General features: G+C 44.8%; 1 protein-coding gene across 1 annotated transcript in view; it reads left to right on the plus strand.

The window, feature by feature from the left end:
* The first annotated feature begins 4,052 nt into the window (after window positions 1-4,052).
* RNF212B (ring finger protein 212B) overlaps window positions 4,053-27,597 on the plus strand; it is a 43,639-nt gene continuing 20,094 nt past the window's right edge. The window contains exons 1-4 of the mRNA XM_058665362.1: window positions 4,053-4,139; window positions 10,679-10,779; window positions 14,174-14,226; window positions 15,271-15,345. Coding sequence (XP_058521345.1) covers window positions 10,680-10,779; window positions 14,174-14,226; window positions 15,271-15,345 — 228 coding nt within the window. The 5' untranslated portion in view covers window positions 4,053-4,139; window position 10,679. The remainder of the gene's footprint in view (window positions 4,140-10,678; window positions 10,780-14,173; window positions 14,227-15,270; window positions 15,346-27,597) is intronic.

Genomic DNA, 27,597 nt, shown 5'->3' on the forward strand with positions numbered 1-27,597 from the left:
CCAAAGCTTTGGACAATCCTCCATTGCTTTCCATGGTCATCAGTAGAAAGTGGAGTATCCAGGACACAAATTGGCATCCATGCGGGATCCCAGCGTTTGAAAGCAGAGGATTAGGCTATTGGGGTATTGTGCCCGCCCCTAATGTATTTTTCGTTGTTCAAGTTGGATGATCAGTAATAGTAGAATACTATATTTTTGTATTTGTTGAAATTATTACATAGTAATAAGTAAAATGACAGTTACGAAGGAAGACATTAGCCTATAGATGTGTGAGAGGGACCTGAAAAAAAAAAGGCATTGGGAGGAAGGGAGGGATCCCTGCCATTGAATAAAGCAAGATAGGCAGCATACCTTGGAGTCATTCAGTACTGAGGATCAATAGTCCTGCCTGAATTTGATAACCTTGGGAGTGGGTCTCTGTGCTTCCTTGAGGACACCTGAGAAGAATCTTCCCAGCTCTGCCCCAGGGGGGATATGAAGTCCAGGAATACTTTGCTGATAAAGCCCCAGGAGGCATTCTACAAATTCCACACCTGGGGAACCCTCACTCCTGCCATAGCCCAGAAGAGGGAGGAGGAGGAGGAGGAAGGAGCGGTGGGCCTCTTTAGCCATAAAATTCCAGTGTTGGTGCAGGCTGGGCCCTACAAGCCCCCACCCCACCCCCCACGCCCTGCCCTTGCCAGCTGGTATACTCTCTTCATTAGACATCACTGTCATGCTTACTGTCCATCTCTGTCTCACTTCTGAAATTCTTTTGTTAAGGGAAGATGAGGCCCTCTCACCCAGTAGTCTGTAGTAACAAAAATGTGCATGTTTTCTCACCATTGTTTCTATAATGTCTAGAAGAGTGTGTGGCATATAGAAGGTGCCCCAGGAATGCTTATTTATTCAATACTTATTAACATATTGAAACAGATAGAAAGGAAAGGCATGTTTTCTTTTTCCTTTTGTAAAAACGTTTGATTTAGGGGCTGACATGGTGATATAATCAATCAGTTATGTTCTCTACTCAATGCTGGCATCCTATATAGGTGCCAATTGGAGTTCTGACTGCTTCACTTTTGATTCACTTCCCTGTTAATGTGCATGGGAAGGTATGGCCCGAATGCTTGGATCCCTGTCCCCCATATAGGAGACCTAGATGAAGCTCCTGGCTCCTGTCCTAGCCCCATTGTTGCTGCCATTTGAGAAGTAAACCAGTGGATGGTGGATCTCTCTCAAATCCTTCTCTCTCTGCAACTCTGCTTTTCAAATAAATACAAGGTGTAGAAACAGAGAATGGTAAAGACAAAAAGAGAAAAATATCTTCCATCTGTTGGTTCACTCCTCAAATGGCTGCAATGGCTAAAGCTAAGCTGATCTGAAGCCAGGAGCCAAGAGCTTCCTCTGGGTCTCTCACAGGGGTGCAGGGTCCCAAGGCTTTGGGTCATCCTCCACTGCTTTCCTAGGCCATAAGTAGAAAGCTGCATCGGAAGTGGAACAGTTGGGGCTACAAACCAGCCCCATTATGGAATGCCAGCGCCACAGGCAGTTGCTTAACCTACTACACCACGATGCCAGGCCCCAGCTCTACTATTTTGCTTTTAAAATCTTTAAAGAGGGAAGCAGTTTTTTGACACAGTGTGTTAAACTGTCGCTTGGGTTATTTGGGTCCTACAGATGAATGCCTGGAATCCAGTCCTTCTTCTCTTTTTTATCCAGCTTCCTACTAATGCGCCTGGAAGGCGCAGGTGGTTACTTGAATAGTTTGGGTTTCTGTCATTCACATGGGAGACCCTAGTGGAGTTTTGGGCTTCTGGTTTCTGCCTTAACCAGTCCTGGTTGTTGTAGGCAAGCAGTGTAGGAGTGAATCAGCAGCTGGAATCTCTTTAATTCTGCTTTAAAGCAAAGCTGAGAGTAAGGAAACATTTCAAAAACACATTTGGAAAGACTTTCAAATGAACTAAATAACTTGGTTAAATAATAGTAGTAATTATGTTGATATTGTGGCACAGTGGTTTAAGCTGTTATTTGGTGTAGCAGCATTCCCATATTGGAGAGCCAGTTCAAGTCCCAGCTTCTCTGCTTCTCATTGTCTCTGCATCCTATCCAGCATTCCTGCTAATTCATCTTGGGAAGCAGCAGGCCAAAGTACTTGGGTTCCTGGTGCCCATGTGGAGGACCTGGATGCAGTTCTGGATCTTGCCTCTGACTTGACCTAAACCTAGCTGCTGCCAGCGTTTGAGGAGTGAGCCAACAGGTGGAGGCTCTCTCTGACTCTCCCCCTTTCTCTCTCTCTTTTTTTTTTTCCCCTTTCTCTTATCACTCTGCCTTTCCAACAAAAACATATTTTGGAAAAGAGAATATTTGCAATTGGAAAATAATAACAGCTATGGAAATTACAAAATGACTAGAACTTAAAAATTGACCATGAAATATTGCACATAAAATTCGGTGAGGTGCAGCCATAGCAGTTCTTTTGAGGTAGCAATGAGCTCATGGCTGCATTCGTTTAGGAAACATGAAAGATTTTAAATGAGTGCAGTAGACCATCAGAGAAACTGGAATTACAAGTGCCTCACTTAATTTGGAAGCAATAAATTCACCCAATTTTCCCTAAGCCTTGATTCTTCCCAACCATATAATCATTATTTTAAAAAAAAAAGATAAATAAATAAATTTAAAAAGCTTTGCTTTGAACACATCTTCACCACGTCACCTTAAGCCACCCTAAGCCTCCAATCTCGTTCAGTCCTATCATTTGAGAGCCCATTGTCTTGTGCCTGTCTTCCTGCGCTGCAATTTCATTTCCAGTCAGCCATCCAATTTGCTACTAATTCTCTATCCTACACAAGAGGCTCATGCATTGGGTGCCTCATTCCAGCCCTGCCTGGACGCCTGTGCCTTGCAGTCTGGACCCCTCCCTGGCAGCACCACGGCCTTCTCTGCTCTCTACAGCAGAGGAGGTTCTGGTGGGAGACACTAATGTTTACATAGCAACCATCATGTGCCAGACACTTAGGGGAGCAAGACACTAGTCTTAATCTAACACTTAAGGTTTTTAATCTCATTTAACCTCCTAAACCACCCTTCTAAGCAGTCATTGGTCCTTTTACAAATGAATAAATGGCATCTGGAAAGGTTACTTGATGTGTCAGGGACACACAATGGCAAAACCATAATTTGATATAACTGGATTCTAAATTTTAACTGACTTTACAGAATTTATTCTTTTATTTATTTATTTTATTTTTATTGGAAAATCAGATATACAGAGAGAAGAAACAGAGAGGAAGATGTTCTGTCTGCTGATTCACTCCCCAAGTGGCTGAAATGGACGGAGCTGAGCCAATCTGAAGCCAGGAGCCTCTTCCGGGTCTCCTACGCTGGTGCAAGGTCTCAGGCTTTGGGCCGTCCTCGACTGCCCTCCCAGGCCACAAGCAGGGAGCTGGATGGGAAGTGGGTTGCTGGGATTAGAACTGGTGCCCACATGGGCGCCCATATGGGATCCGGAGCGTTCAAGGTGAGGACTTTAGCTGCTAGGCTATCGTGCTGGGTCCTGTTGTGCCCATTTTGATAGTGAACTAGTAGATGGAAGCTACTTTTGTTTCATTTTGTTTTGTTTCATGGAAGATCTCTCTTTCTTTAACACTTTCAAATAATGAGCTTTTTTTTTTTTAATGAAGAAATTGTATTGGTGAGATTCATTGCAGCCTGATTGTTTAGAGCGTCAACAATCAGTTGCCAGGTGTCAGTAAAGGCAACATAAATTGGGTTGGTTAAGTTCCCTGAATTACCCCTCAAGGTCTTCACTTCTCCGTGAAGGAAGGCAAGAGTAGGTGGTGTGGAGCTCAATGACAACCGTAGATCTCTCCGACATGGTTCTTGTGTGCAGGCAAGGAAAACATACCATCCTCCAAAGTTACTTTCAGGTTCAGTGAGCTGTAGCCAGCTCTAAATAGTGCTAATTTTCCCAAGGCCTTGAATAGCGTTCCTAGTTCTTCCCGGCACCAACACAGTGAACCAGGCCCACACTTGCGTGCGCAAGCGCACGTCTAGGCCCCGCCCACGCGCGTCGCCGCTGGCCACACCCAGTCTCGTCTCTTCCTGGTTCCAGGTTCCTTTACTTTCCCGCCATTTCCAGGAGTTCCTGAGTAAAGGTGAGTGATTTCCGTAGATCTGAGGTATTCTCAGATCTCCGCGACCCAGCGGGTGGGAGAAGTAGCTAGAATCAGAATGTTTGCGAATTAGACGTAGCTGTTCTCTCACCACCCCTAAAAACCAGGGACGTTTTATCCTGGGGTCGGGGGTGGGGGTCAGCTTACTCTCTAACTGGTTTTCTTACATGGAGTTCACCTGTCCAATCATTGGATTAGATTATCAATGTTGCTCTCAACAAACCAGGACTTAGACAGGGCAGCGACTCAGTGGCCCTTTAAGGAACAAACCGAAAGCTGAAGCTCAGGGCGCTGGCGTGCCTTTGCGTTGGAATTTGTGTAGTAAGTTTTCATCGTAGATCTTGCTTAACTTAGGTCACTATTAGAGTGTAGTGTAAATTAGTCCCCATTTTATTTAGCAAATCTCTTCATTAACCACTTAAAAATTGTTTTAAGGGATGGGCCCGGCGGCGTGGCCTAGCGGCTAAAGTCCTCGCCTTGAACACCCCTGGATCCCATATGGGCGCCGGTTCTAATCCCGGCAGCTCCACTTCCCATCCAGCTCCCTGCTTGTGGCCTGAGAAAGCAGTTGAGGACGGCCCAATGCATTGGGACACTGCACCTGCGTGGGAAACCCAGAAGAGCTCCTGGCTCCTGGCTTCAGATTGGCTCAGCTCCAGCCGTTGTGGCTGCTTGGGGAGTGAACCATCGGATGGAAGATCTTCCTCTCTGTCTTTCCTTCTCTGTGTATATCTGGCTGTAATAAAATGAATAAATCTTTTTTTTTTTTTTAAGACTTATTTTATTTTCATTACAAAGTCAGAGAGATAGAGAGGAAGTGGAGCTGCTGGGATTAGAACCAGCGGCCATATGGGATCAAGGCAAGGACCTTAGCAACTAGGCCACACCGCCGAGCCCAAAAATGAATAAATCTTTTAAAAAAAATTGTTTTAAGGGAAAAGACTTTGGAGGAAGGAAAAAGGCCTGTTTTATTATTCCAATTTAATTTTAAAGGAACCAAAGAAATGAATATTATATATTTATCTATTTTATTATTATTATTATTATTATTTTAAAGATTTATTCATTTTATTACAGCCAGATAGACAGAGAGGAGGAGAGACAGAGAGGAAGATCTTCCATCCGATGATTCACTCCCCAACTGAGCCGCAACAGCTGGTGCGCGCCGATCCGAAGCTGAGAACCTGGAACCTCTTCCGGGTCTCCCACGCGGGTGCAGTGTCCCAATGCACTGGGCCGTCCTCGACTGCTTTCCCAGGCCACAAGCAGGGAGCTGGATGGGAAGTGGAGCTGCCGGGATTAGAACCGGCACCCATATGGGATCCCGGGGCTTTCAAGGCGAGGACTTTAGCCGCTAGGCCATGCCGCCGGACCCTTATTATTATTTTTTAAAGATTTATTTATTTTATTACAAAGTCAGATATACAGAGAGGAGAGACACAGAGGAAGATCTTCTGTCCGATGATTCACTCTCCAACTGAGCCGCAATGGGCTGGTGCGCGCTGATCCGAAGCAGGGAACCAGGAACCTCTTCTGGGTCTCCCACGCGGGTGCAGTGTCCCAATGCATTGGACTGTCCTCGACTGCTTTCCCAGGCCACAAGCAGGGAGCTGGATGGGAAGTGGAGCTTCCGGGATTAGAACCGGCGCCCATATGGGATCCCGGGGCTTTCAAGGCGAGGACTTTAGCCGGTAGGCCACGCCGCTGGGCCCTATTTATATATTTTAAAGATTTATTTATTTTCATTGGAAAGGCGGATATACAGAGAGGAGGAGAGACAGAGAGGAAGATCTTCTGTCCAATAGTTCACTCCCCAATTGAGCACAATGGCTGGAGCTGAGCCAATCTGAAGCCAGGAGCCAGGAGCTCTTCCAGGTCTCCGACGTGGGTGCAGGGTCCCAAGGCTTTGGGTCATCCTTGACTGCTCTCCCAGGCCACAAGCACGGAGCTGGATGGGAAGCAGGGCCGCAGGGATTAGAACCTGCACTCATATGGGATACTGGTGTGTGCAAGGTGAGGACTTTAACCACTATGCTATCGCGCTAGGCCCTATGTATTTTTTTAATTGAAAATTTTTTAATGGTTTCTAGGTAATTTTTTTTTTTCATGGTAGGTTTCCACAGGCACATGGGTTCCCCCTTCCACATCCTCAATCCTCTTCACGTTTTTTCTCCATATTACTACAGTAGTATAGTACTTCAGCGATAGTGGCAAGTGCAACATTCTATTTAAGTGTATCATGGCATTGTAGGTATAGACAATAGTGGAATGTCTAGTATCCTATTATCAAGATATATTTCACAGTATCATTGGGAGTCCTTTTATTGGGCAGGAGAGATGCATGTTGCAATGCATCTTCATTTTCTGGTATACTAGTCTCCATTACACAGTTTATCTATGAGAATATATGTATATAAATGTTTATCTATATATTTACATGCTCAGTGAAATAAACCAATCCCAAAAGGACAAATATTATATATTCTCTTTGACATAAGGCAACCTTCGTGTAAAATACAAGTTAGATGTATAGGTAATTTTAGTATTCAGCCATATTAAAAACTACAAGATCAGTGGGTCTGTAGCAACTGTGAAATAAATAGACACTTTATATTTGAAGGGTAAATTTTACTCTGGGGAGAGTTATAGCTTAATATGTTGCATTGGCTGAATGCATTGAAACACGAATTGTAGGTGGATATTTAGGGATAAGAGTATGTACAGATTAACTGAGGCTGTTGGTATAAGCAGGACAACTTTTTTTTTAAGATTTATTTTTATTGGAAAGGGAGATATACAGAGAGGAGGAGAGTCAGAGAGAGAGATCTTCCTTATGATGGTTCACTCCCCAAGTGCCTGCAATGGCTGGAGCTGAGGCAATCTGAAGTCAGGAGCCTCTTTCTGGTCTCCCACGTGGGTGTAGGGTCCCAGTGCTTTGGCCCTTCCTCGACTGCTTTCCCAGGCCACAAGCAGGGAGCTGGATGGGAAGTGGAGCTTCAGGGATTAGAACTGGTGCCCATATGGGATCCTGGCACGTTCAAGGCGAGGACTTTAACCTCTATACCATCGTGCCGAGCCCAACTTTTTTTCTTTTTATTTGTATAGGAAAGTCACATTTTACAGAGAAGGAGAGAAAGATCTTATACTCACTGGTTCACTCCCCAAGTGGTCACAATGGCCAGGACTGAGCCAGTCTGAAGCCAGGAGCTTCTTCCAGGTCTCCCATGTGGGCACAGGATCCCAAGGCTTTGGACCATTGTCAACTACTCTCCCAGGCCACAAGCAGGAAACTGGAAGGGAAGTGGAGCAGCCAGGACATGAACCAGCGCCCATATGGGATCCTGGTGCATGTAAGGAGAGGACTTCAGCTGCTAGGCTATTGTGCCTGGCCCTGAAAATAATTCTTTAAAAAATTATTATTATTTTTAGATTTTTTTTAAAGATTTATTTATTTTTATTACAAAGTTAGATATACAGAGAGGAGAGACAGAGAGGAAGATTTTCCGTCCGATGATTCACTCCCCAAGTGACCGCAACGGCCAGTGCACGCTGATCCGAAGCCGGGAACCAGGAACCTCTTCTGGGTCTCCCACGCGGGTGCAGTGTCCCAATGCATTGGGCTGTCCTCGACTGCTTTCCCAGGCCACAAGCAGGGAGCTGGATGGGAAGTGGAGCTTCCGGGATTAGAACCAGCGCCCATATGGGATCCCGGGGCTTTCAAGGCGAGGACTTTAGCTGGTAGGCAACGCCGCCGGGCCCATTATTTTTAAATTTTTAAAAAATATTTGTTATTTTTATTGAAAAGTCAGATATACAGAGAGGAGGAGAGACAGAAAGGAAGATCTTCTGTCTGATGATTCACACCCCAAGCGACTGCAATGGCCGATGCTGTGCCGATCCAAAGCCAGAAACCAGGAGTTCTTTTGGGTCTCCCATGCGGGTGCAGGGTCCCAATGCATTGGGCCGTCCTCAACTGCCTTCCCAGGCCACAAGCAGGGAGCTGGATGGAAAGTGGAGCTGCTGGGATTCGAACCGATGCCCACATGGGATCCCCGTGGGTTTAAGGCGAGGACTTTAGATTCTAGGCCACCATGCCACGCCCTGAAAATACATCTTTAAAACAAAATTTTTTGATAGCTTCAAATCACAGGTCTTTCACATTTAATTGCTTTGTTAGGCCAAGGTGCAGGAAAAACAAGCCAGGTTTTAGTCTTGATGGGAACAATTTTAGTGACTATACATGAAGTGGTGGCGGAACAGCCCAAAAGAATTCTGGTTCACTGCGCAAATGAGTTCCACACTGTAGGCATCCAATATAATCATCCCAGAACTATTATCCTATTCCAAGATTGGTGAACCATGAACAAATTCAATGCTAATGCTTGTCACTTCTCTTTCACCATGTTTGTAAGCCCTAGTTTTAATAAGTATAAAATATCTTGAATCCTAATTTTATTTTGTAGATTTCTCTTCCAGGTTTCTGACTTACTATGAAGTAGATTAACATTTTAAGGTATTTTTCGTCTTCCTATTTATACAAGGCAATAATTTATCACGTTAGTTGAAATTATTGACAATTGGTTTTAAAGTTTACAAATGTATTCAGAGTAAAAGCCTGCCCTTTGTTCTTAAATATGCGTGTATTTATTTTATTTTATTTTGTTTTTAATTTTGTGAGACAATTCCATAGGCTGAATATTATATTATTAAAAATAGTGTTGAGTTAAACATGATTTCGTTAAACATGAACTATAGCTATGTATTTTTTTTTTAAAGATTTATTTATTTTTATTACAAAGTCAGATATACAGAGAGGAGGAGAGACAGAGAGGAAGATCTTCCGTCCGATGATTCATTCCCCAAGTGAGCCGCAACGGTTGGTGCCGCGCCGATCCGAAGCCGGGAACCAGGAACCTCTTCCAGGTCTCCCACGCAGGTGCAGGGTCCCAAGGCATTGGGCCGTCCTCAACTGCTTTCCCAGGCCACAAGCAGGGAGCTGGATGGGAAGTGGAGCTGCCGGGATTAGAACCGGCGCCCATATGGGATCCCGGGGCTTTCAAGGCGAGGACTTTAGCCGCTAGGCCACACCGCCGGGCCCATTCACTTAGTTTTGCCTTTAAACAAATTAAATGAAATTTGATCAAATATATAGGTTATATATACCTTGTAAAATTTGTAACATAAAAGCTATTTCATGTGGGAACAAGAACTTGACAGAGAAATTAAGAGACTTGGCTTTTGATCCCAGAATTATTACTAAGTAAAACTGGAACTTCAGACAGGTAATTTAATTTTAGTGAACGTTAAGTACATATTTTGGAAAATGGTAGCACTGGACAAAATATTGATGTTCTGCGTCCGTTCCACAGCTATGATTCTGAGTTTATAGAGCAGTAGGGAAAGTGTATTTGACTGCTACCACCAATCTGTTTCCCTTAGATATAGTGTGTCCTAAGTGGCTAATAAATGGTTTTCTATGTCTGGTCCACTGCCTCCTTTAGGCTCTGCTCTTGTCATCTTAAAGGTAATTTTTAGAAAGAAAGGGTTGGGCCCATTGTGGTAGCCTAATGGCTAAAACCTTGCCTTACTTGCGCCAGGATCTCATTTGGGTGCTGGTTTGTATCCTGGCTGCTCCATTTCTCTTCCAACTCTCTGCTTGTGGCCTGGGAAGGCAGTAGAGGATGGCTCAAAGCCCTGGGACCCTGAACCCGCATGGGTGCAGCTGTTGCTCTCACTTGGGCAATAAACCAGCAGATGGAAGATCTTTCTCTCTGTACCTCTTTCTCTCTGTATATCTGCCTTTCCAATAAAAATAAAATAAAATAAAATAAAATAAAATAAAATAAAATAAAATAAAATAAAATAAATCATTAAAAGAAAGAAATGGGTTGACAACGTGGCATACATAGCAAGTTAAGCTGCCACTTGGCAATGCTAGCATCCTATATGGGCACCTGCTCAAGGCCCAGCTACTCTACTTTTATTATTTATTTATTTTTGAAGATTTATTTAGTCTTATTGCAAGGCTAGATATACAGAGAGGAGATGAGACAGAGAGGAAAATCTTCCATCCGATGGTTCGCTCCTCAAGTGGCCGCAACGGCCACAGCTAAGCCATTCTGAAACCAGGAGCCCAGAGCCTCTTCCAGGTCTCTCCCATACTGGTGCAGGGTCCCAACGTCTTGGACAGTCCTTGACTGCTTTCCCAGGCCACAAGCAGGGAGCTGGATGGGAAGTGGAGCAACCTGGACACTAACCAGCACCGTATAGAATCCTGGTGCTTGGAGATGCAGGATTAGCCAATTGAACCTTTGTACTGGGCCCAAATATTTCTATGTTTTATATAAAATGTCAACATAGTCTACAGTTTTTTTTTAAACTATAGGTATGTAGATCTCCTTACAATGATACATCCTAATACATTATCAGAACCTAGGCAAACATTGTTAAATAAATTTAGGAACAACCATGCTTCAATCATGCCCCAGGTTATTCTTACTCTTTCTTTTTCTCTGCTCTAGAATGGATTGGTTTCATTGCAACCAGTGTTTCCGGAAAGATGGGGCACATTTCTTTGTCACCAGCTGTGGTCATATTTTCTGTAAAAAGTGTATGACTCTGGGTGAGTGGCTTAATTGTTCTAATATTCATGCAAAAATGTTTTGAGCTTAGATGTAATGATTACCCACTTCTCCGTATGACTTAGGATAAAAATAACCTGATAGGCCAGTGGTGGTTGGTATACTTCGGGAACTTGATTTTGGAAATTGAAGGAGTCCATGACTAAACAATGGTGTGAAATTATTTAGCAAATATTGAATAAAACTGTTACTTGAATACCAAAAGGTATTTGTCAGTTTTGTAGTCTGTAGCCAGGAAAAGCACAAGGAATTAAGACTGATCAGGGAGGGCCTGGTTTGATGCTCAATGGCTGAATCCTCAGCTTGCAAGCTCTGGGAATCTCATATGAATGCCAGTTTGTGTCTCAGCTGCTTCACTTTCCATCCGGCAACCTGCCTGTGGCCTGGAAAAGCAGTAGAGGATGGCTCGAAGCCTTGGACTCTGCATCCACATGGGAAACCAGGAAGACGCTCCTGGCTCCTGGCTTTCGGTCTGCTCAGTAATGGCCATTGTGGCTACTTGTGGAGTGAACTAGCAGATAGAAGATCTTTCTGTCTTTCTTCTCTGTAGATCTAATCTGGCTTTCCAATAAAATATCAAGAGCCATTTCTTAAGTGATATAACCTCTAAAGTCAATTTGATTAGAGATGATAATGCCTTTGCAGTTAAAAAGGCATCTTCACTTGTACTAATCTTACATGCCTTTCACTACAATCCCAGTTGGTAACTGTTAGTAGGACCATTTAAAAATGAAGAGATTGGACCTGGCACTGTGGTCTAGTGGTTAAAGTCCTCACCTTGCAGGTGCTGGGATCCCATATGGGCACCAGTTTCTGATCCTGGCGGCCCCACTTCCCATCCAGCTCCCTGCCCCACTTCGCATCCAGCTTCCCACTTCCCATCCAGCTCCCTGGGAGGGCAGTCGAGGATGGCCCAAGGCCTTGGAACCCTGCACCCACGTGGGAGACCTGGAGGAAGTTCCTGGCTCCTGGCTTTGGATTGGCGCAGTACTGGCTGTTGCGGTCACTTGTGGAGTGAACCATCGTACGGAAGATCTTCCTCTCTGTCTCTCTTCCTTTCTATATATCTGACTTTGCAATAAAAAATAAATTAAAAAAAATGAAGATATTGGATTTGACCAACTTTTTTTTCAATGAAAATTCTTTTTTTTTCTTTATTTTTGACAATCTTTACATAGTTGATAGGGCACAAAGGGTCAAGGGCTACAGGAAAGTGGGTAAGACCATTGTTTCCACATTATTGCTTTTTTTTTTCTGTATCTGGGGTCAAGGGGGAGGTAGAGGGAGAAGCCCCCCCCCCACCCTCCCACCCATCCCAACTCCCTGATGTGGGGCATGTTCTGAGGGTTCTGAGCAGTTATTAATTGATGCCAATCTCGCCATTCCAAGCATGAGGAAACTGCTGCAGAATCCACTGGTTGACATAGTCCACCTTAGAGTTTCCGTTTGCCCAGAGTTTCCCTGCCAACATATGGTTGGGGTCATTGATTGATTTGTTCTGTCCTTTTGTCCTCTGTTGTGGTACCAGATGTCCTCTGTAGGTTCTGATGGACTGCTATATCCTCCATGTGCACCTGGATTTGCTGTCCACTGCCCTGTCTGAGCCTCTGAGGTGGCTCAGCTTTGACACTTGCACTCTATGGCAGACCGTGGAACCTGCACTTCTCTTCATGGTTGGGGCCCTGAGTCCGGCAGTTCGATTGGGGAGATCCCCGAACAAACTTTGTCTGAGGTGATTCCAGACCAGATTCTTGTGTGTACTTGCTAGTACAGGGCTCAGCACAGTCTGTCCCCCAATCAGCTTGTGGGTTGGTTCTGTTTCCAGCCCTGTCTTCCATTGGAACCAGTGGGTGTTGCAGTCCAGCCTGATTCTGCCCAGCACAGACTCGGCCCTCCCATAAACCAGTGGGAGCTGCAGCCTAGTTGGAGCCACCCACAATAACCCCCACCAGGCCCACCCCCTGTCCTGGTTCCCGTGCTTGCCAGTATGTACAGCAGACTTGTTCAGTCTGTCCCACATCCCATTCAGCTCTTCTACATGTCAATGGGCGTTGAAGCCTAGTTCAACACAACTGGTCCCACTACTCAGCCCATGTACATGCTGGTGGATGCCATTCTGGATTTGACCAACTATTTACAGCTAATAAATCTTGAGTTCAAGTTTGATTTTTTTTTCTTATGTAAATATATTTAATGGATGTGTAAATATCCAGAAGAGGAACATAGATTGCATTAATCAGGAAAGACTTCAAGAAAGAAGTGTTGTTTGAAAAGGGTTTTAAATAATCAGCTGAAGATTATTAAGGGGATGAGCAGGTGAGATTGTGCCAGTTGAAGAGAACAGTGTGTACCAAAATATATGTTACATCATCAAAACCACAGTGCAGGCTTGTTTTTCAAGCTATACATAATGGGAATCGTTGTGAAGAATAAGATAAGAAATGGTTAGTATTGAGGCTGGAGAGGCAGGTAGTGCCAGATGGTACAAGTCTGTATGTGCCAGGCTAGTGAGCCTGAACCTGAATTTTATATGATAGTGTCTTTGTTTTGTTTTCCTTAAATAAAGGAATGGTCTGTATTTGCTAGTTCTTTTGGGAATAATATGGAAGGCAGAGTGGCAAAATCTTTAGTCTCCAAGGAAGGTACCCTCAGGTTAGATAGTTTCTGGAGCAGCTCTTTCTTTTGTATGGGTCTCATGACCATTTACGTTGTCTGTTAATGTCACAAAACCATTTACTATGGTGACAGCAGTTCCTGTTGGAGTGGTTTGTGTCTGTGAAGCATTGCCATTTGATGTTTTCTCCTGACATGGCATTTATCTTAGTCAATAACCAGCACCACCACTACAATTTCATTTTGCAAGGAAAATGAGGAACTTCAGTGTTTGGCTTCTTTCAATTTGAATTAATTGGAGAATGGGAATAGGAGAGCTTTGAAGCAAGCTCCAGGACTGTTAGCTATGAGAACATGCCAGGAAAGTCTGGAAGTTGCTTATGGTCCCCAGCTTGGGCCTGTTGTCAGGAAGACAAGATAAAAAAGAGTTGTAACTTAAATTTAAGATCATTGACACTCTTGGGAATGCACTTCGGTTCTCCTGCAGGAGGTTATAGTCCCTTCTGTCCCGCAGAAGCAAAATGGGAATTTAATAGAGAAGGCGATAAGCACAGTGTGAAAGCCTTACTCCTGCTTTCCCATCCTGGTGTGGAAATACTGTTGTAGAGGACAGAGCTAAAGTCCCTTTATAGCATAAAGACAATCTAAACTCAGTGAGAGCCCTTTGCCTCTTCCCCTGATAGTCTACTTCATTGTTATCATGAACTACAGGAAAATGTCATACCTGTGAGAGAACCAAACTTTTTTTTCTTTTTCTCCTAGAAAAATGTGCTGTTTGTGGAACTGCCTGCAAGCATCTGGCTCTGTCGGATAATGTAAGTTTTTTTCTTCCTGATATAATTGATCATGTCCTATTTGTGACCAGTAGAGAGTACATATGATGGCCCACGACATGGTAGCCTAGTGGCTAAAGTCCTTGCCTTGCACATGCCGGGATCCCATATGGGGGCTGGTTCAAATCCCAGCGGTCCCACTTTGGAGATCTTCCTCTCTGTGTATCTGACTTTCCAATAAAAATAAATAAGTCTTTTTTTTTTTTTAAAGATTTATTTATTTTTATTGGAAAGTCAGATATACAGAGAGGAGGAGAGACAGAGAGGAAGATCTTCCATCCGATGATTCACTCCCCAAGTGAGCGCAAGGGTCGATGCTATGCCGATCCGAAGCCAGGATCCAGGAACTTCTTCCAGGTCTCCCACACAGGTGCAGGGTCCCAAGGCCTTGGGCCATCCTCAACTGCTTTCCCAGGCCACAAGCAGGGAGCTGGATGGGAAGTGGAGCTGCCGGGATTAGAACCGGCGCCCATATGGGATCCCAGCACATTCAAGGCGAGGACTTTAGCCGCTAGGCCACGCCGCAGGGCCCAAAATAAATAAGTCTTAAAAAAAAGAAAGTACACACAAGGTACAGATTTTTTTTAATTACTTATTTTTATTGGAAAGACACATTTACAGAGAGAAGGAGAGACAGAAAACTTCTGTGCACTGGTTTACTCCCCAAATGACCTCAATGGCCAGAGTTGAGCCAATCCAAAGCCAGGAGCCTCTTCTGGGTCTCCCACATGGGTGCAGGGTCCCAAGGCTTTGGACCGTCCTCAACTGCTTTCCCAGGCCACAAGCAGGGAGCTGGATGGGAAGCGGAGCAACCAGGACATGAGCTAGCACCCAAATGAGATGTGGGTGATTGCAGGTAGAGGATTGGCTAGTTGAGCCATAGTACCACCCTAGATTATTAATTTCTAAAAAAAATTGCAGATAGAAGTTGTGAAAAGATAGCGCCATCATTTTATTTCCTTCTACAATCAAGGATTAATTTCATTCCATTATAGATTTGCTCACTGTATGTCTTATTTTCCTTAGCTAAAACCTCAGGAGAAAATGTTCTTCCGGAGCCCTGTAGAGACAGCTTTGCAGTATTTTAATCATATCTCTCAGGTATGAGAAGAAAAAAATGAAGAAAACATGGCTTTCCAGGTTTATTCCAGTTACATCTTATTCCTTTGGACTAAGTTTTCTTTAGACTGCATTTGTACACAAAGAAATCAAACTGCTCTTTTTGCTTTCTTTCCTGATGATACACACATTGTCCTGTTCATTTTCACTGACTCAGAATATGTGATAACACTGTAGACATGACCATGTAGCTAATATTTTGCCTTGTAATTCCCAGTTTTAGTAACTAATCTTGTTTTTTTTTTTGTTAAGATTATCTGTTTGAAAGACAGCCTAGAGAGGGAGGGAGAGACAGAGAGAAAGGAGAAAGATCTTCCATCTGCTAGGTCACTCTTCACATGGCCCCAATGGCTGGAGCTGGGTCAGAGTGAAACTCTAAGCCTGGGACTCCATTCAGGTCTCCCACGTGGGTAACAAGGGCACAAGGAGTTGGGCCATTTTCTACTTCTTTTCCAGGTGCATTAATAGGGAGCTGATTTGGAAGTGGAGCAGCCAGAACTCAAATGAGTACTTACATAAGATGTCAGCACTGCAGGCTGCCCTGTAATGGTCGCACATAATTTATTTGTTAATTTTTATTGGAAAGACGGTTTTACAGAGAGAGAAGGAGAAACAGATAAAGAGAGCTGTTCCATCTGTTGGTTCACCCCCCAAATGTTCACAACGGTCTGAACTGGGTCAGTCCAAAGCCAAAAACCTGAAGCTTCCTCCAGGTCTCACACAGGGATGTAGAGGCCCAAGGACCTGGCCACCTTCTACTACTTTTCCAGGCAAATTAGTAGAGGCTGGATTTGAAGCAGAGCAACCAAGACTCCAACTGGCGTGCATCTGGGATGCTGGCATCGTGAGCAGAGTCTTAACATATGGCACTAACCCCAGTAGTAGTTTCTGACTATAAAGGATATTCTATGATAGTCTGTCAACTTTCTCTTTATGTAGGTTACAGCTTTTAAAAATTTTTTAGGTGCCAACACAGTGATGTAGCAGGCTAATTCTCTACCTGTGGCACTAGCATTCCATATGGGTGCTGGTTTGAATTTTGGCTTGTTGTTCGGCTTCCTATCCAGCTCTCTGCATGTGGCCTGAGAAACAGTGAGAATGGCTCAAATCCTTGGGGCCCTGTACCCACATGGGATACTTGGAGGAAGCTTCTGATTCCTGGTTTTAGAGTGGCTTGGCTCTGGCTGGTATGGCTGGGCAGTGAACCTGTGGATACAAGATTTCTCTATCTGTCCTTCTCTCTCTATAACTCAACTTTCCAAATAAAAACAAAATAAATCTTTAAACAGTTCTTTGAATATATAGGCTTGACCCTCCCCCCACCACAAGAAAGGGATTTGGTGGTTTAACTCACAACCTATTCCATGTGGACCTGACTTTGTTAAGGTTTTTCTTGTTTCTCATTATTATTTATCAGTAACCTTTGTAGTAGTATTTAAGACTTCATTTAGAGTGTACAACTGGGTGCCTAAATTATAGAAAATGCTTGTCTTTTCCTGATGCATCATGTGTTGGAATAACATTGATTTGGTCAGGAACAGAAGGAATATAGAAGGGAGAAAGAAGGGTGGATAACCACTTGATTTCCCAAGTTGTAGACACTTTTGTTGTTTTTTTTTGTTTATTTGTTTTTCTTTTCACTCTGTACTTCTGATGTTATTTTATCATCTAATGGGGCTTTTATCTTGACATGTTGCTTGAGACTCTTTCACTTTCCTTTTTCCTTTTTTTTTTTTCATAAAGTATATTATATTTTTTGAAAGGCAGAGAGAGGAGCTGATCCATGGGTTCACTCTCCAATTGCTTGCGGCAGCCAGAACTGGACCAGGCTGAAGCCAGGAGCCAGGAACTTTGTCATGTCTCCCATGTGGGATGCAGGGATCCAAGCACTTGAGACATCATCTGCTGCTTCCCAGGGTGTTCCTGAGTAGAAAGCTGGATCAGAAGTGGAGCCAGGACTCAAGCCCAGGTGTCCTAATCAGTAGCCCAGCTCGCTCATCACAAAGCCTGCTGCAGTACGCTTACCTCTCATTCTTGCAAGAACTAAATGTGAAGATGGCTTCTAGTCATTTTCTGCCTAGAGAAAGCCAAGTTTACTTATATTCGGTCCGGTGTCTTAACCCCTTAGTCTCAACTCTGGAGATAAATCAAGGGGAGTTAAAGTTTTGACTGCATCCTGTCTTTAACTGCCTGAACAAATCATCATATTTGAGATACCATCTTTAATATCATGAGGAGATAAAATCTGCTGGGACACACGGAGAAATCTAAACAACCTCACATGAACAAGAGAAAGATCAGACCTGTGGTTAATACCTAAACCCAGGGTTAATGATCACTGGAGAAATTATATGTAGTCTGAATCCTAACCTGCCTAATCATGGGACCAATTACACATGGTCAAATAATCAAGATAAAATAAATGGAAAGGGTCAGTTAATCATCACTTTAGTAAAGGGCCAGTTTGATGAAGTCAGCAAAGCCTGAAAATGTGTTTTCCCAATCTGTGAAGTTGAATAACTGATCCAAATAATATCTCGATTGCGTCACTCAGGCTTCTGCTGGCAACTTTCTCAAACTCTTACTGAGCCTCATGTCTCAAACAGTGACCCAATCATTGTCTAGTCTTTGGCCTGCTTTGTTTTTCATAGCGCTTATCTGTAGCATTTGTATATATGTTCTCTGACTCTCACATTGGCATATAAACTTCACTAAGACAGAAGTTTGGATGACTTTGAGTGTTGTTCTCTTTGACTAGTTATTAAGAATTTTTTTTTTTTTTGATTTATCTTATTTTTATTACAAAGTCAGATACACTGAGAGGAGGATAGATAGAGAGGAAGTGGAGCTGCCGGGATTAGAACCAGCGGCCATATGGGATCAAGGCGAGGACCTTAGCCACTAGGCCACGCTGCCGAGCCCAAGATTTATTCATTTTTTAATTTTTTTTTTATTTTTATTACAAAGTCAGATATACTGAGAGGAGGAGAGATAGAGAGGAAGTAGAGCTGCCGGGATTAGAACCAGCAGCCATATGGGATCAAGGCAAGGACCTTAGCCACTAGGCCACACTGCCAAGCCCTTAAGAATTTTTTTTTCGTTTATTTTCACCTTATTTGAAAGGCAGAGAGACAAAGAAATCTTCTGTCCACTGGTTCACTTCTCAAATGCCCACAGTATCAGGCCTAGTGTCAGGCTGAAGCTAAGAAGTGAAACTCCTTCTGGGTCTTCTACATGGGTTGCAGGACCCAACTAGTTGAGCCATTATATGCTGCCTCCCAGAATGCACATGGACAGAAAACTGGGTGGGAACTAGAGCAGCTGGGGATTCAAACCAGGTACTCTGAGGGGCCTGGTATTGTGGTGCTGCAAGTTAAACCACTGCTTGAGATGTCAGCATCCTGAATCAGAATGCCAGTGTGAGTCCTGCCTCTCTGTTTCAACTTGCTGCTAATGTTCCTTGAGGGCAGCAGATGGTGGCCTAAGTGCTTGAGCTTCTGCCATTCTCATGGCGGATCAGTGTGGTGTTTCTGCCTCCTGGTTTTGGCCTGATGCAAACTGGCTTTTGTGACTGTTTGGAAAATGAACCAGTGGATACAAGATATCTCTTTATTCTTCCTTACTCTCTTACCGATTCCCCCACTCTTTGTCATTAGTCTTTCAAATAAATAAGTAAATTCAACAACAACAGCAAACACTCTTATTTGGGATGAAGGTGTTCAAAGTAGCTCCTTCACTGCCCTGCGACACACCCACCTGTAGGTAGTTCTTAATATGGACACTTGAAACATTGTTGTGAAATGGAAAGTCATGCTCAGCATCCTTTTGTGTTTTAACCATCCTTCGACCCTAGTCTCTGTAATTAGCTGCAAGGGCATTTTTCCTTCTATGTTCTGTGTCAATAGTTGATTAAACTGCTCACTCTGAATTATGATTCACTCGCTTCTAAATAGTTTTTGTAGGGAGTTGGGGAGCTCCCACTTGGACCTACTATCTTCTATTCCTAGGTTATGTCAACTGCACGCATACCACTGCTAAGTGTCTTCCAAATGTATGCAAGTAATGATTACTTCTTTGGTAAAAGCCTTCCCTGATTTCTTTTTTTTAAAATTTTTTATTTATATTGTTGACAATCTTTACATAGTTAGTTATGGTAAAAAGGTTCAGGGGCTATAGGGAAGTGGGTAAGACTATTATGTCCATATTGTTTTCTTCTTGTATCTGAGGTAAAGGGGGATATTGAGGGAGAAGCCCTACCCAGTTTCCCACCCTCCCCAAGTCTCGGATGTGGGCATGCTCTGAGATCCTTGCTCAAGTGGTTTTAATAGTTCACCAGTTATGAATCGCTGCCATTTTTGCCACTCCCAGCTCAGTGAGGTAGTTGAAGAATCCACTGATTGTTACAGTCTTCATTTGCCCAGCTGCCAACATACAGCTGAGGTGGTTGATTGACTTGTTCTTTCTTCTGTCTTTTCTTGGCTAGGGTTCTGAGTCCAGCATTTCGATTGGGGAGATCCCCACAGAAACTTTGAGGTATTCCCAGACCAGATTCTTGTATGTTCTAGCAAGCACAGGGCCTGGCACAGTCCATCTCCACGATCGGCTGGTGGTTGCAATTGCTGGGTTGGTTCTGGTTTCAGTCCTGACTTGTACTGGAACCAATGGGTGTTGCAGTCCAGCCTGGTTCTGCCCAGCATGTACTTGACCCTCACATCAAGCAGTGGGAGCTGCAGCCTAGTCGGAGCGACCCACAATAATCCCCAACAGGCCCGCCCCCTACCCTGGTTTGCCAGTATGTGTAGCAGACCAGTCCAGTCTGTCCTACATCCCATTGGCTCTCATACTTGTCAATGGGTATTAAAGCTTAGTTCCATCTAATCAGCTCAACTATCCAGCCCTCATGGATGTTGTTGAGTGCCTCTCTGTCTAGCCACCCCAGCCCCCATCGTAGTTTTCATGCCCTTCCGTGGGAGTAGTAACCCAAGAGGGGGGAACCCACTATTACCCTCCCAGGTCTCTCTCAATCCCGGTTTATGCACTCTTCGGATGGTTCTGTGGTTTGACTTGACAGAATTAGCCCCCAGTGCCAGCTTCTGCTATCTGATGTTGTGGCTAAGCCCAAACAACCCTCACCCACTCTGATTTATGCTTTCACCAGTAGGAATAATCAGCCCAGCCTGGCTTTTCCCTGGTCTAGTCCACATGAGGTGCACAGGTGTTGTAGCCCTGCTTAGTCTGGTCTGTCCCCATCCCAGCCCATGCTCTCCAGTGGGAGTAGCTGTCCGGCGAGGGGACCAACCCCTTAATCCCCCTGCCAGCTCTGCCCTCTCCCTTCCTGGTTCTCATGAGTGCTGGTTGGGTGCTGCGGTCACGTCCAGTACAGGCAATCTCACCCTGGCATTCCATATTGTGCACTGGGTTTTGTCGCGACCAAACCTGGCCCGACCCACACTCTGTTCTGGTGTCCGGATTTGCCAGTGGATGGATGACATGTACTGATTCAGCCTGGTCTGCCCCCGACCCATGCCAAATGTATGCCAGTGGGAAACTTTCCATGGCCTGTTCTGGGCTGTTTCCTATCATGCTTCTTGCACTTACTTGCAGGGATTGTGTCCTGCCAGAGGAGTTGCCCAGGCTCCTCCATCAGAACCCCTCCCAATGCCAGATTTTGCGCATACCAGGGGTTCCATGAGCCAGCCCTACTCAGTTCACCTCCTGTCCTAGCAGGAATAGTGGCTTTTCTTGGCTGGCTTTCAACCCATTCTGGTTCTTGTTGTTGGATGTTTCAGCCCAGCCTAGCTCGTCCATACCCACATACAGCTCACACATGGCTCAGTAGGGGGTTGAGACCTAGCCTAGTCAGTCCCACATCCATCCTGGTTCTCCAGAACACCAGACGGTGTTGGAGTCTGGGCTGGCCTGGTGCATCCAATCCCAGTCCACACTAGTGCCACGGGAGACTACAACTGTTTCCTAGTTAGGACGCAGCCCCCATTCCAGCACATGCGCCCCTTGGTGGGAACCTCAACCCAGTTAGGGTGTCCCTTTAGCTCCCCAACCAGGCCTGTTCCCAGCCATAGATCACGCACATGCCAGTGGCTGCTCTGACTCAGCTTGGCTCAGTCCCTCACTTGTCCTGGCCTCTGCCTTAGACACTGTGGCTTAGCATACTTGACTCACGTAGACCATTAGGTGCAAGAGCTTAGCTCAGCATGACCTGTGCTCCATCCTGGCTTCTAGTTTCACTTGTAGGCTAAGGTTTGCTCAGTCCTGCCCAGTACATCCCGTTCCATTGCCAATTTACACATTAGCCAACTGTTGGAGCTACTTTGCCCAGCTTGTCCGACCCCCAGGTCTGGACCACATGTTCACCAGCAGGAGCTGTGACTCCCCAGGAGAGTTTCCCAAGTTCCTCCACTTGATCCACTCCCAGACTCAGTTCTCATATATGCCAATGGGTTTTAGGCCAGCGCCTGGCGCAGTCTGGCCTTCCATTTGGCCTTATGTGAGCTGGTGAATGTTGCAGCCCGGCCCACCCCACACCCTATTCAGGATGCACTTTCGGGTGCTGCTGCCTTTACCTGTGATTGATGGCAGGCTCCTTGGTCACACCTAGCTTAATCCAAAACCACCCAAACTCTTGCGCTTATCAGTGGGGCTAGACTTTCCACAGGGTGTGGCCCACACTTCCCACACAGAATCTACCACCAGATATGGTTCTCGAGTGCTACTTAATGTTATGTCCCTGCCTAATGTGACCAGTCTCCTGATCCATCATCATGTCAGGTAAAAGGATATCCTGCTGGACAAGCCCTGAGCCTTAGCTTTTGCATGAACTGGTATTCACCGCTCAGCATTGTTATGTGATTACAAGTTCATCAAAGGAAGAGTTACTGCCATTGGGAATGTTTAGGATTGACTCAGATCCCAGAAGTACAGTGGGATCAACCTGGAGCTACCTAAGCAGCGATTCAGACAACCAATACTCCACAGCTCCCCGGCCGGGCGGCCAGCAGGCAGAGCCTGGTGCCAAATGGTGCACTGGCCGCCCAGGGACAGCTCACCATGTGCACATGGTGGCTGGAGTCGGGATCCGAGCAGGACACCCCTTCCTGGGGCCCACCATCAGCCTCCCGGCTGCTGGAAGTTTAAATCCCCAGGCCCAAGGTCGCGCCCCTCCCCAATCCCATTCACCGCCCAATGAGGGCGGTGGGTGGGCCCCAGACCTACCCAGTCCTGGAGACTTCCCCCCTCGGTGTACTCACCCCGAAAGGAAGCAGCCCCCGATTCCAGGCAGGCCCAGGGACAGTTCACCACGTGCACATGGTGGCTGGAGTCGGGATCCGAGCAGGACACGCCTTCCTGGGGCCCACCCTTCCCTGATTTCTGTAGGCAGAGTTTTGCTCTGCCTTTTGTACTTCTATCCCATGTTGCTTTTAGCCCTGCACAACATGAAACTCTGGAAAAGTGACTTGTTTTACTTGTTCACAAGGCTGTCTCTCTCACCAAGCCAGGAGTCTTCAAAGGCAGAGATCGTCTTTATACCATCCAAGGTCTAATTAGGTATCTGGCACAGATCAGACGTGTAAGAAATGTTTGTTAAGTGAATGATTGCGTGTTAAGGATGGTTAAGAGGGAGTTTTCAGGATAACATCAGAGAGAGAGGCTTGCTTATATGGGTGCTAATAGGCTATGTGAAGAGTTCAGATTTCTTCAAAGGGCAGAGGAACACCACTAAAGAGTTTCACATAAGAAATAGCATTATCTGGTGTATAATCTGGCTGCTGTGTGGAGAATGTACCATGCAAGCATTAAGAGTAGGTGTAGGGCCCGGCAGCATGGCCTAGCGGCTAAAAGTCCTCGCCTTGAACGCCCCGGGATCCCATATGGGCGCCAGTTCTAATCCCGGAAGCTCCACTTCCCATCCAGCTCCCTGCTTGTGGCCTGGGAAAGCAGTTGAGGACGGCCCAAAGCCTTGGGACACTGCACCCGCGTGGGAGACCTGGAAGAGGTTCCAGGTTCCCGGCTTCGGATCGGCACGCACCGGCCCGTTGCGGCTCACTTGGGGAGTGAATCATCGGATGGAAGATCTTCCTCTCTGTCTCTCCTCTTCTGTGTATATCTGGCTGTAATAAAATGAATAAATCTTAAAAAAAAAAAAAAAGCTGCAAGAACCCCAGGGATTGCCTGGAGATTGTATAAAAAAAAAAAAAGAGTAGGTGTAGAGGGCCCGGTGTGGTGGCCTAGCGGCTAAAGTTCTTGCCTTGAACACACCAGGATCCCAAATGGGCACTGGTTCTAACCCCAGCAGCCCCGCTTCCCATCCAGCTCCCTGCTTGTGGCCTGGAAAGCAGTCAAGGACGGCTCAAAGCTTTGGGACCCTGCATGTGCGTGGGAGACCTGGAGGAAGTTCCTGGCCCCTGGCTTCGGATCGGCACAGTACTGGCTGTTGCGGTCACTTGGGAAGTGAATCATCGGACGGAAGATTTTCCTCTCTATCTCTCCTCCTCTCTGTATATATGACTTTGCAATAAAAAAAAATAAATATTAAAAAAGAAAAGAGTAGGTGTAGAGAGCATAGTTTTCAGGCCATGGGATAGCTTGGGTTGCAGTGGTGATGGTAGAAATGGAGAGGGGCGATTAAATCTGAGAGATATATTTTTAGGAAGAACTAGTAGAACTTGCTTTTAATTTGGATTAGGAGATGAGAAAAGGAGAGAAGTCAAGGAAGAGGCTGGGCCTTTTTTTCTTGAACAGCTGAGTGGGATGATTGTATCCTACATTAAGCAAGAATGAGCAGATTGTTTTGAGGGAAAATATAATTTTGGACACGGTGGGTTTTAGATCATGGTTAGAAATCCAGATGGAGAAGTCAGGAAGGCAGCTAGATTTACATTTGGGAGTCCAGGGCATAGGGCATGATTTGAAGTATGAAATTTATCAAGGTAAATGATAGTATCTAGCAGTTAGAAGGAGGAAGAGAAATTGGTAAAGAACAGCAAGCAATCAGGGAGAGAAAAACAGAGAGGGAGAGTGGGAAAGAGAGAGAGAGATTACAGCAACCTAGACAGAGCAATGTTTCAAGAAAGAAACAGTAATCAGCAAGGTCAAATCCTATTGAGAGTGAAGCAAACTGAAGACAAAGCTGTAATCGTTGGATTTGGCAATGTGAACATTGTTGGGGACCTGGCCTTGGCAATGTGAGCATTGCTCTTGACCCTTAGAAGAGCACAGTGAGTTGTCTTGAGAAAGAAACCTACACTGGAGAGCAATGATGGGTACCTGTGTACACTTAGTCTCCGTCTTCTCTCCCAAGCTTTTCTGTAACCCTCTGCAGTCTGGCTTCAGTCTGCCTAGATAAAAGTGCTCCTGCGAAGGACATCAGCACCATTCTTGTTATCAAATCCAGTGGATAACTTTTTGTTGTTCTTAACATATCTGGTTTCTCAGGACTGTCCCTCTTTCTTTTCCTTGGAACCTTCTTTCTTTTGGCCACCACAGCCAACTTCTATTTCTTTCTTGGACTCCACTTCCTTTGTCCATTTCTTAAGCAGTTATGTTTCTCAGAACTCTATCCTGGATTTTTTTGTATACCTTTATTGGTAATCTCATCTACTACTATGGTTTTAGATATTGTTGATATGAATGACTTCCAACTCTGATATTTCCATGTAACATCAGAGGAGCCTTCCATGACTACCTTATCTAAGTTAAATGCCCCCTCTATTCTCTGTCATGGGAGAGAGGGAGAGAACTGCCCCATCTGCTAATTCACTGCCCAGATGCCTACAATAGCTGGGGCAGGGCTAGGGCTGACAAGCCAGAGCCAGGAGCTTGGAACACAAGCCACTTAGCCTATGTGGATGCATAAATCCAACTACCTGAGCCCCCCTAGGATGCACATTGGCAGGAGGCTGGGATCATAAATAGAGTTGGGAGCTGAGTGGGGACACTCTGATATGAGAGGCAGGTGTCCCACAGCACATCTAAGCCACTGGGCCAAACACAGGCTCCAACAAATACTTTCTTTTTCTTTCTTTTTTTTTTTAACATATATTTTTATTGCATTTCCTTTTTTTAAAAAAAAACTAATTACATTGCATTATGTGATACATTTTTTTATGCACTGGGATTCCCCCCGCCCCTCCCAAAACCCTCCCCCCACAGTGGATTGCTCTACCTTGTTGCATTTCCATAGTTCAAATTCAGTTGACATTCTTTCATTGGAGGTATTTACCAAGCATAAAGTCCAGCATCTTATTGTCCTGGTAAGTTCAATGGTTTCTTGGTGAGACCATCTCTGGTCTGAAGGTAGAGCCGGCAGAGTATCATCCCAATCAATTAAAAGTCCCAACATAATATTTCCAACCATTTACAACATTATGGCATTAATTGACATGGTATTGATTAATAGGAAAATGCAGGTTTTCAACCACAACCTGTGACTTCTACATTGACATTTCAATTTTGGTTTACATTCAACCGTGTTCTATACACCTTAAAATGGCTTAGATTGCAAAAGAAATGAACAGGCATTTCTCAGAAGAACAGGTTCAAATGGCTAACAAACATATGAAAAGATGCTCAGGCTGTCTAACCATCAGAGAGATACAAATGAAGACCACCTTGAGGTACCACCTAACTCCAGTGAGACTGGCCTACATTCAGAACTCGAAAAACAACACCTGCTGGCGTGGATGTGGGGAAAAAGGCACCCTCCTTCACTGCTGGTGGGAGTGTAAGCTAGTACAACCACTGTGGAAATCAGTATGGAGAGTGCTTGCAAAATTGCAAATAAACCTGCCATATGACCCAGCAATCCCACTCTTAGGAATATACCCAAAAGGAGTGAAATTTGCATATGAGAAGGGGATATGTAATCCTATATTTACAGGAGCACAATCTACAATAGCGAAGTCATGGAAACAAAACAGATGTACGTCCAAGGAAGAGTGGTTAAAGAAACTGGTACATCTACTCTATGGAATATTATTCAGTTATTAGGAAGAATGATATTATTCTATTTAAAACCAGGTGGTCCCAACTAGAAGCCATCATGCTCAGTGAAACAAGTCAATCACAAAAGAACAAATACCATACATTCTCTCTCATATAAGGAAGCCAACATGGAAAGTGTAACTCCAACAGTCCAACCTATACTGTTCTTTTTCTTTTTTTAAAGTTTTATTTATTTATTTATTTTTTGATTGTTTGCTCTTATGGCTGTATTTCATGTCTTGATGTTTTTATGTCAGTTTGCTTGCTTCCAAATAATCTGTTTTTTTTTTTTAAAGATTTATTCATTTTATTACAGCCAGATATACACAGAGGAGGAGAGACAGAGAGGAAGATCTTCCGTCCGATGATTCACTCCCCAAGTGAGCCGCAACGGGCCGATGCGCGCCGAACAGAAGCCGGGAACCAGGAACCTCTTCCGGGTCTCCCACGCGGGTGCAGGGTCCCAATGCATTGGGCCGTCCTCTCCTGCTTTGCCAGGCCACAAGCAGGGAGCTGGATGGGAAATGGAGCTGCCGGGATTAGAACCGGCACCCATATGGGATCCCGGGGCTTTCAAGGCGAGGACTTTAGCCGCTAGGCCACGCCGCCGGGCCAAATAATCTCTTTTCTTTAGTAGAATTCATCAAGTGCTCATGAAGTATATGATGGCATCATCTTTCCCAAGAGACTCCTGTGTTTCCTTTTAGTTAAGCATGTGTTGCTTACTCAGTGGCACATTATTTTATCAGGGTGTTGCAATGTGTTGTTGATGCTGTTGTTGTTGTTGTTGTGCTCGATGTGGCTGTTATGAAATGATGTCAATCCAAAAAACAGTAATATTATTTCAACCCCAAACAGCCTGAATTCATGCAATAAGATATTGTGAAGTAACCAATGATATGAGGCAGATTGCTTATGATCTACATCAAAGAATTGTAAAACCTAATGTACTTGTAAGGCCCCATGATACTTGGAAGTGGGGAGGGAGAGCAGAGAAATCTTACATCACCCTAGAAGGTGTGAGGAAGATGGGAAATATAACCTATCAGGATCATAACTGGTAACTCATAGACAACAGACTCGAATTAGCATTAGACAATAGCAAAACTACAAAGGCATATGGGGGAATCAGGAGTAATCCTAACAACCTCTTAACAGGAGGTCATACGCATAGAGCAGAGGGGGACCCCAGAGTGGAGCAGGTGGACAGGAGGAGGCTTTTATCCCAATCCTGAA

The sequence above is a fragment of the Ochotona princeps genome, chromosome 6 (genome assembly GCF_030435755.1).
Source record: "Ochotona princeps isolate mOchPri1 chromosome 6, mOchPri1.hap1, whole genome shotgun sequence".
Classification (NCBI taxonomy): Eukaryota; Metazoa; Chordata; class Mammalia; order Lagomorpha; family Ochotonidae; genus Ochotona; species Ochotona princeps.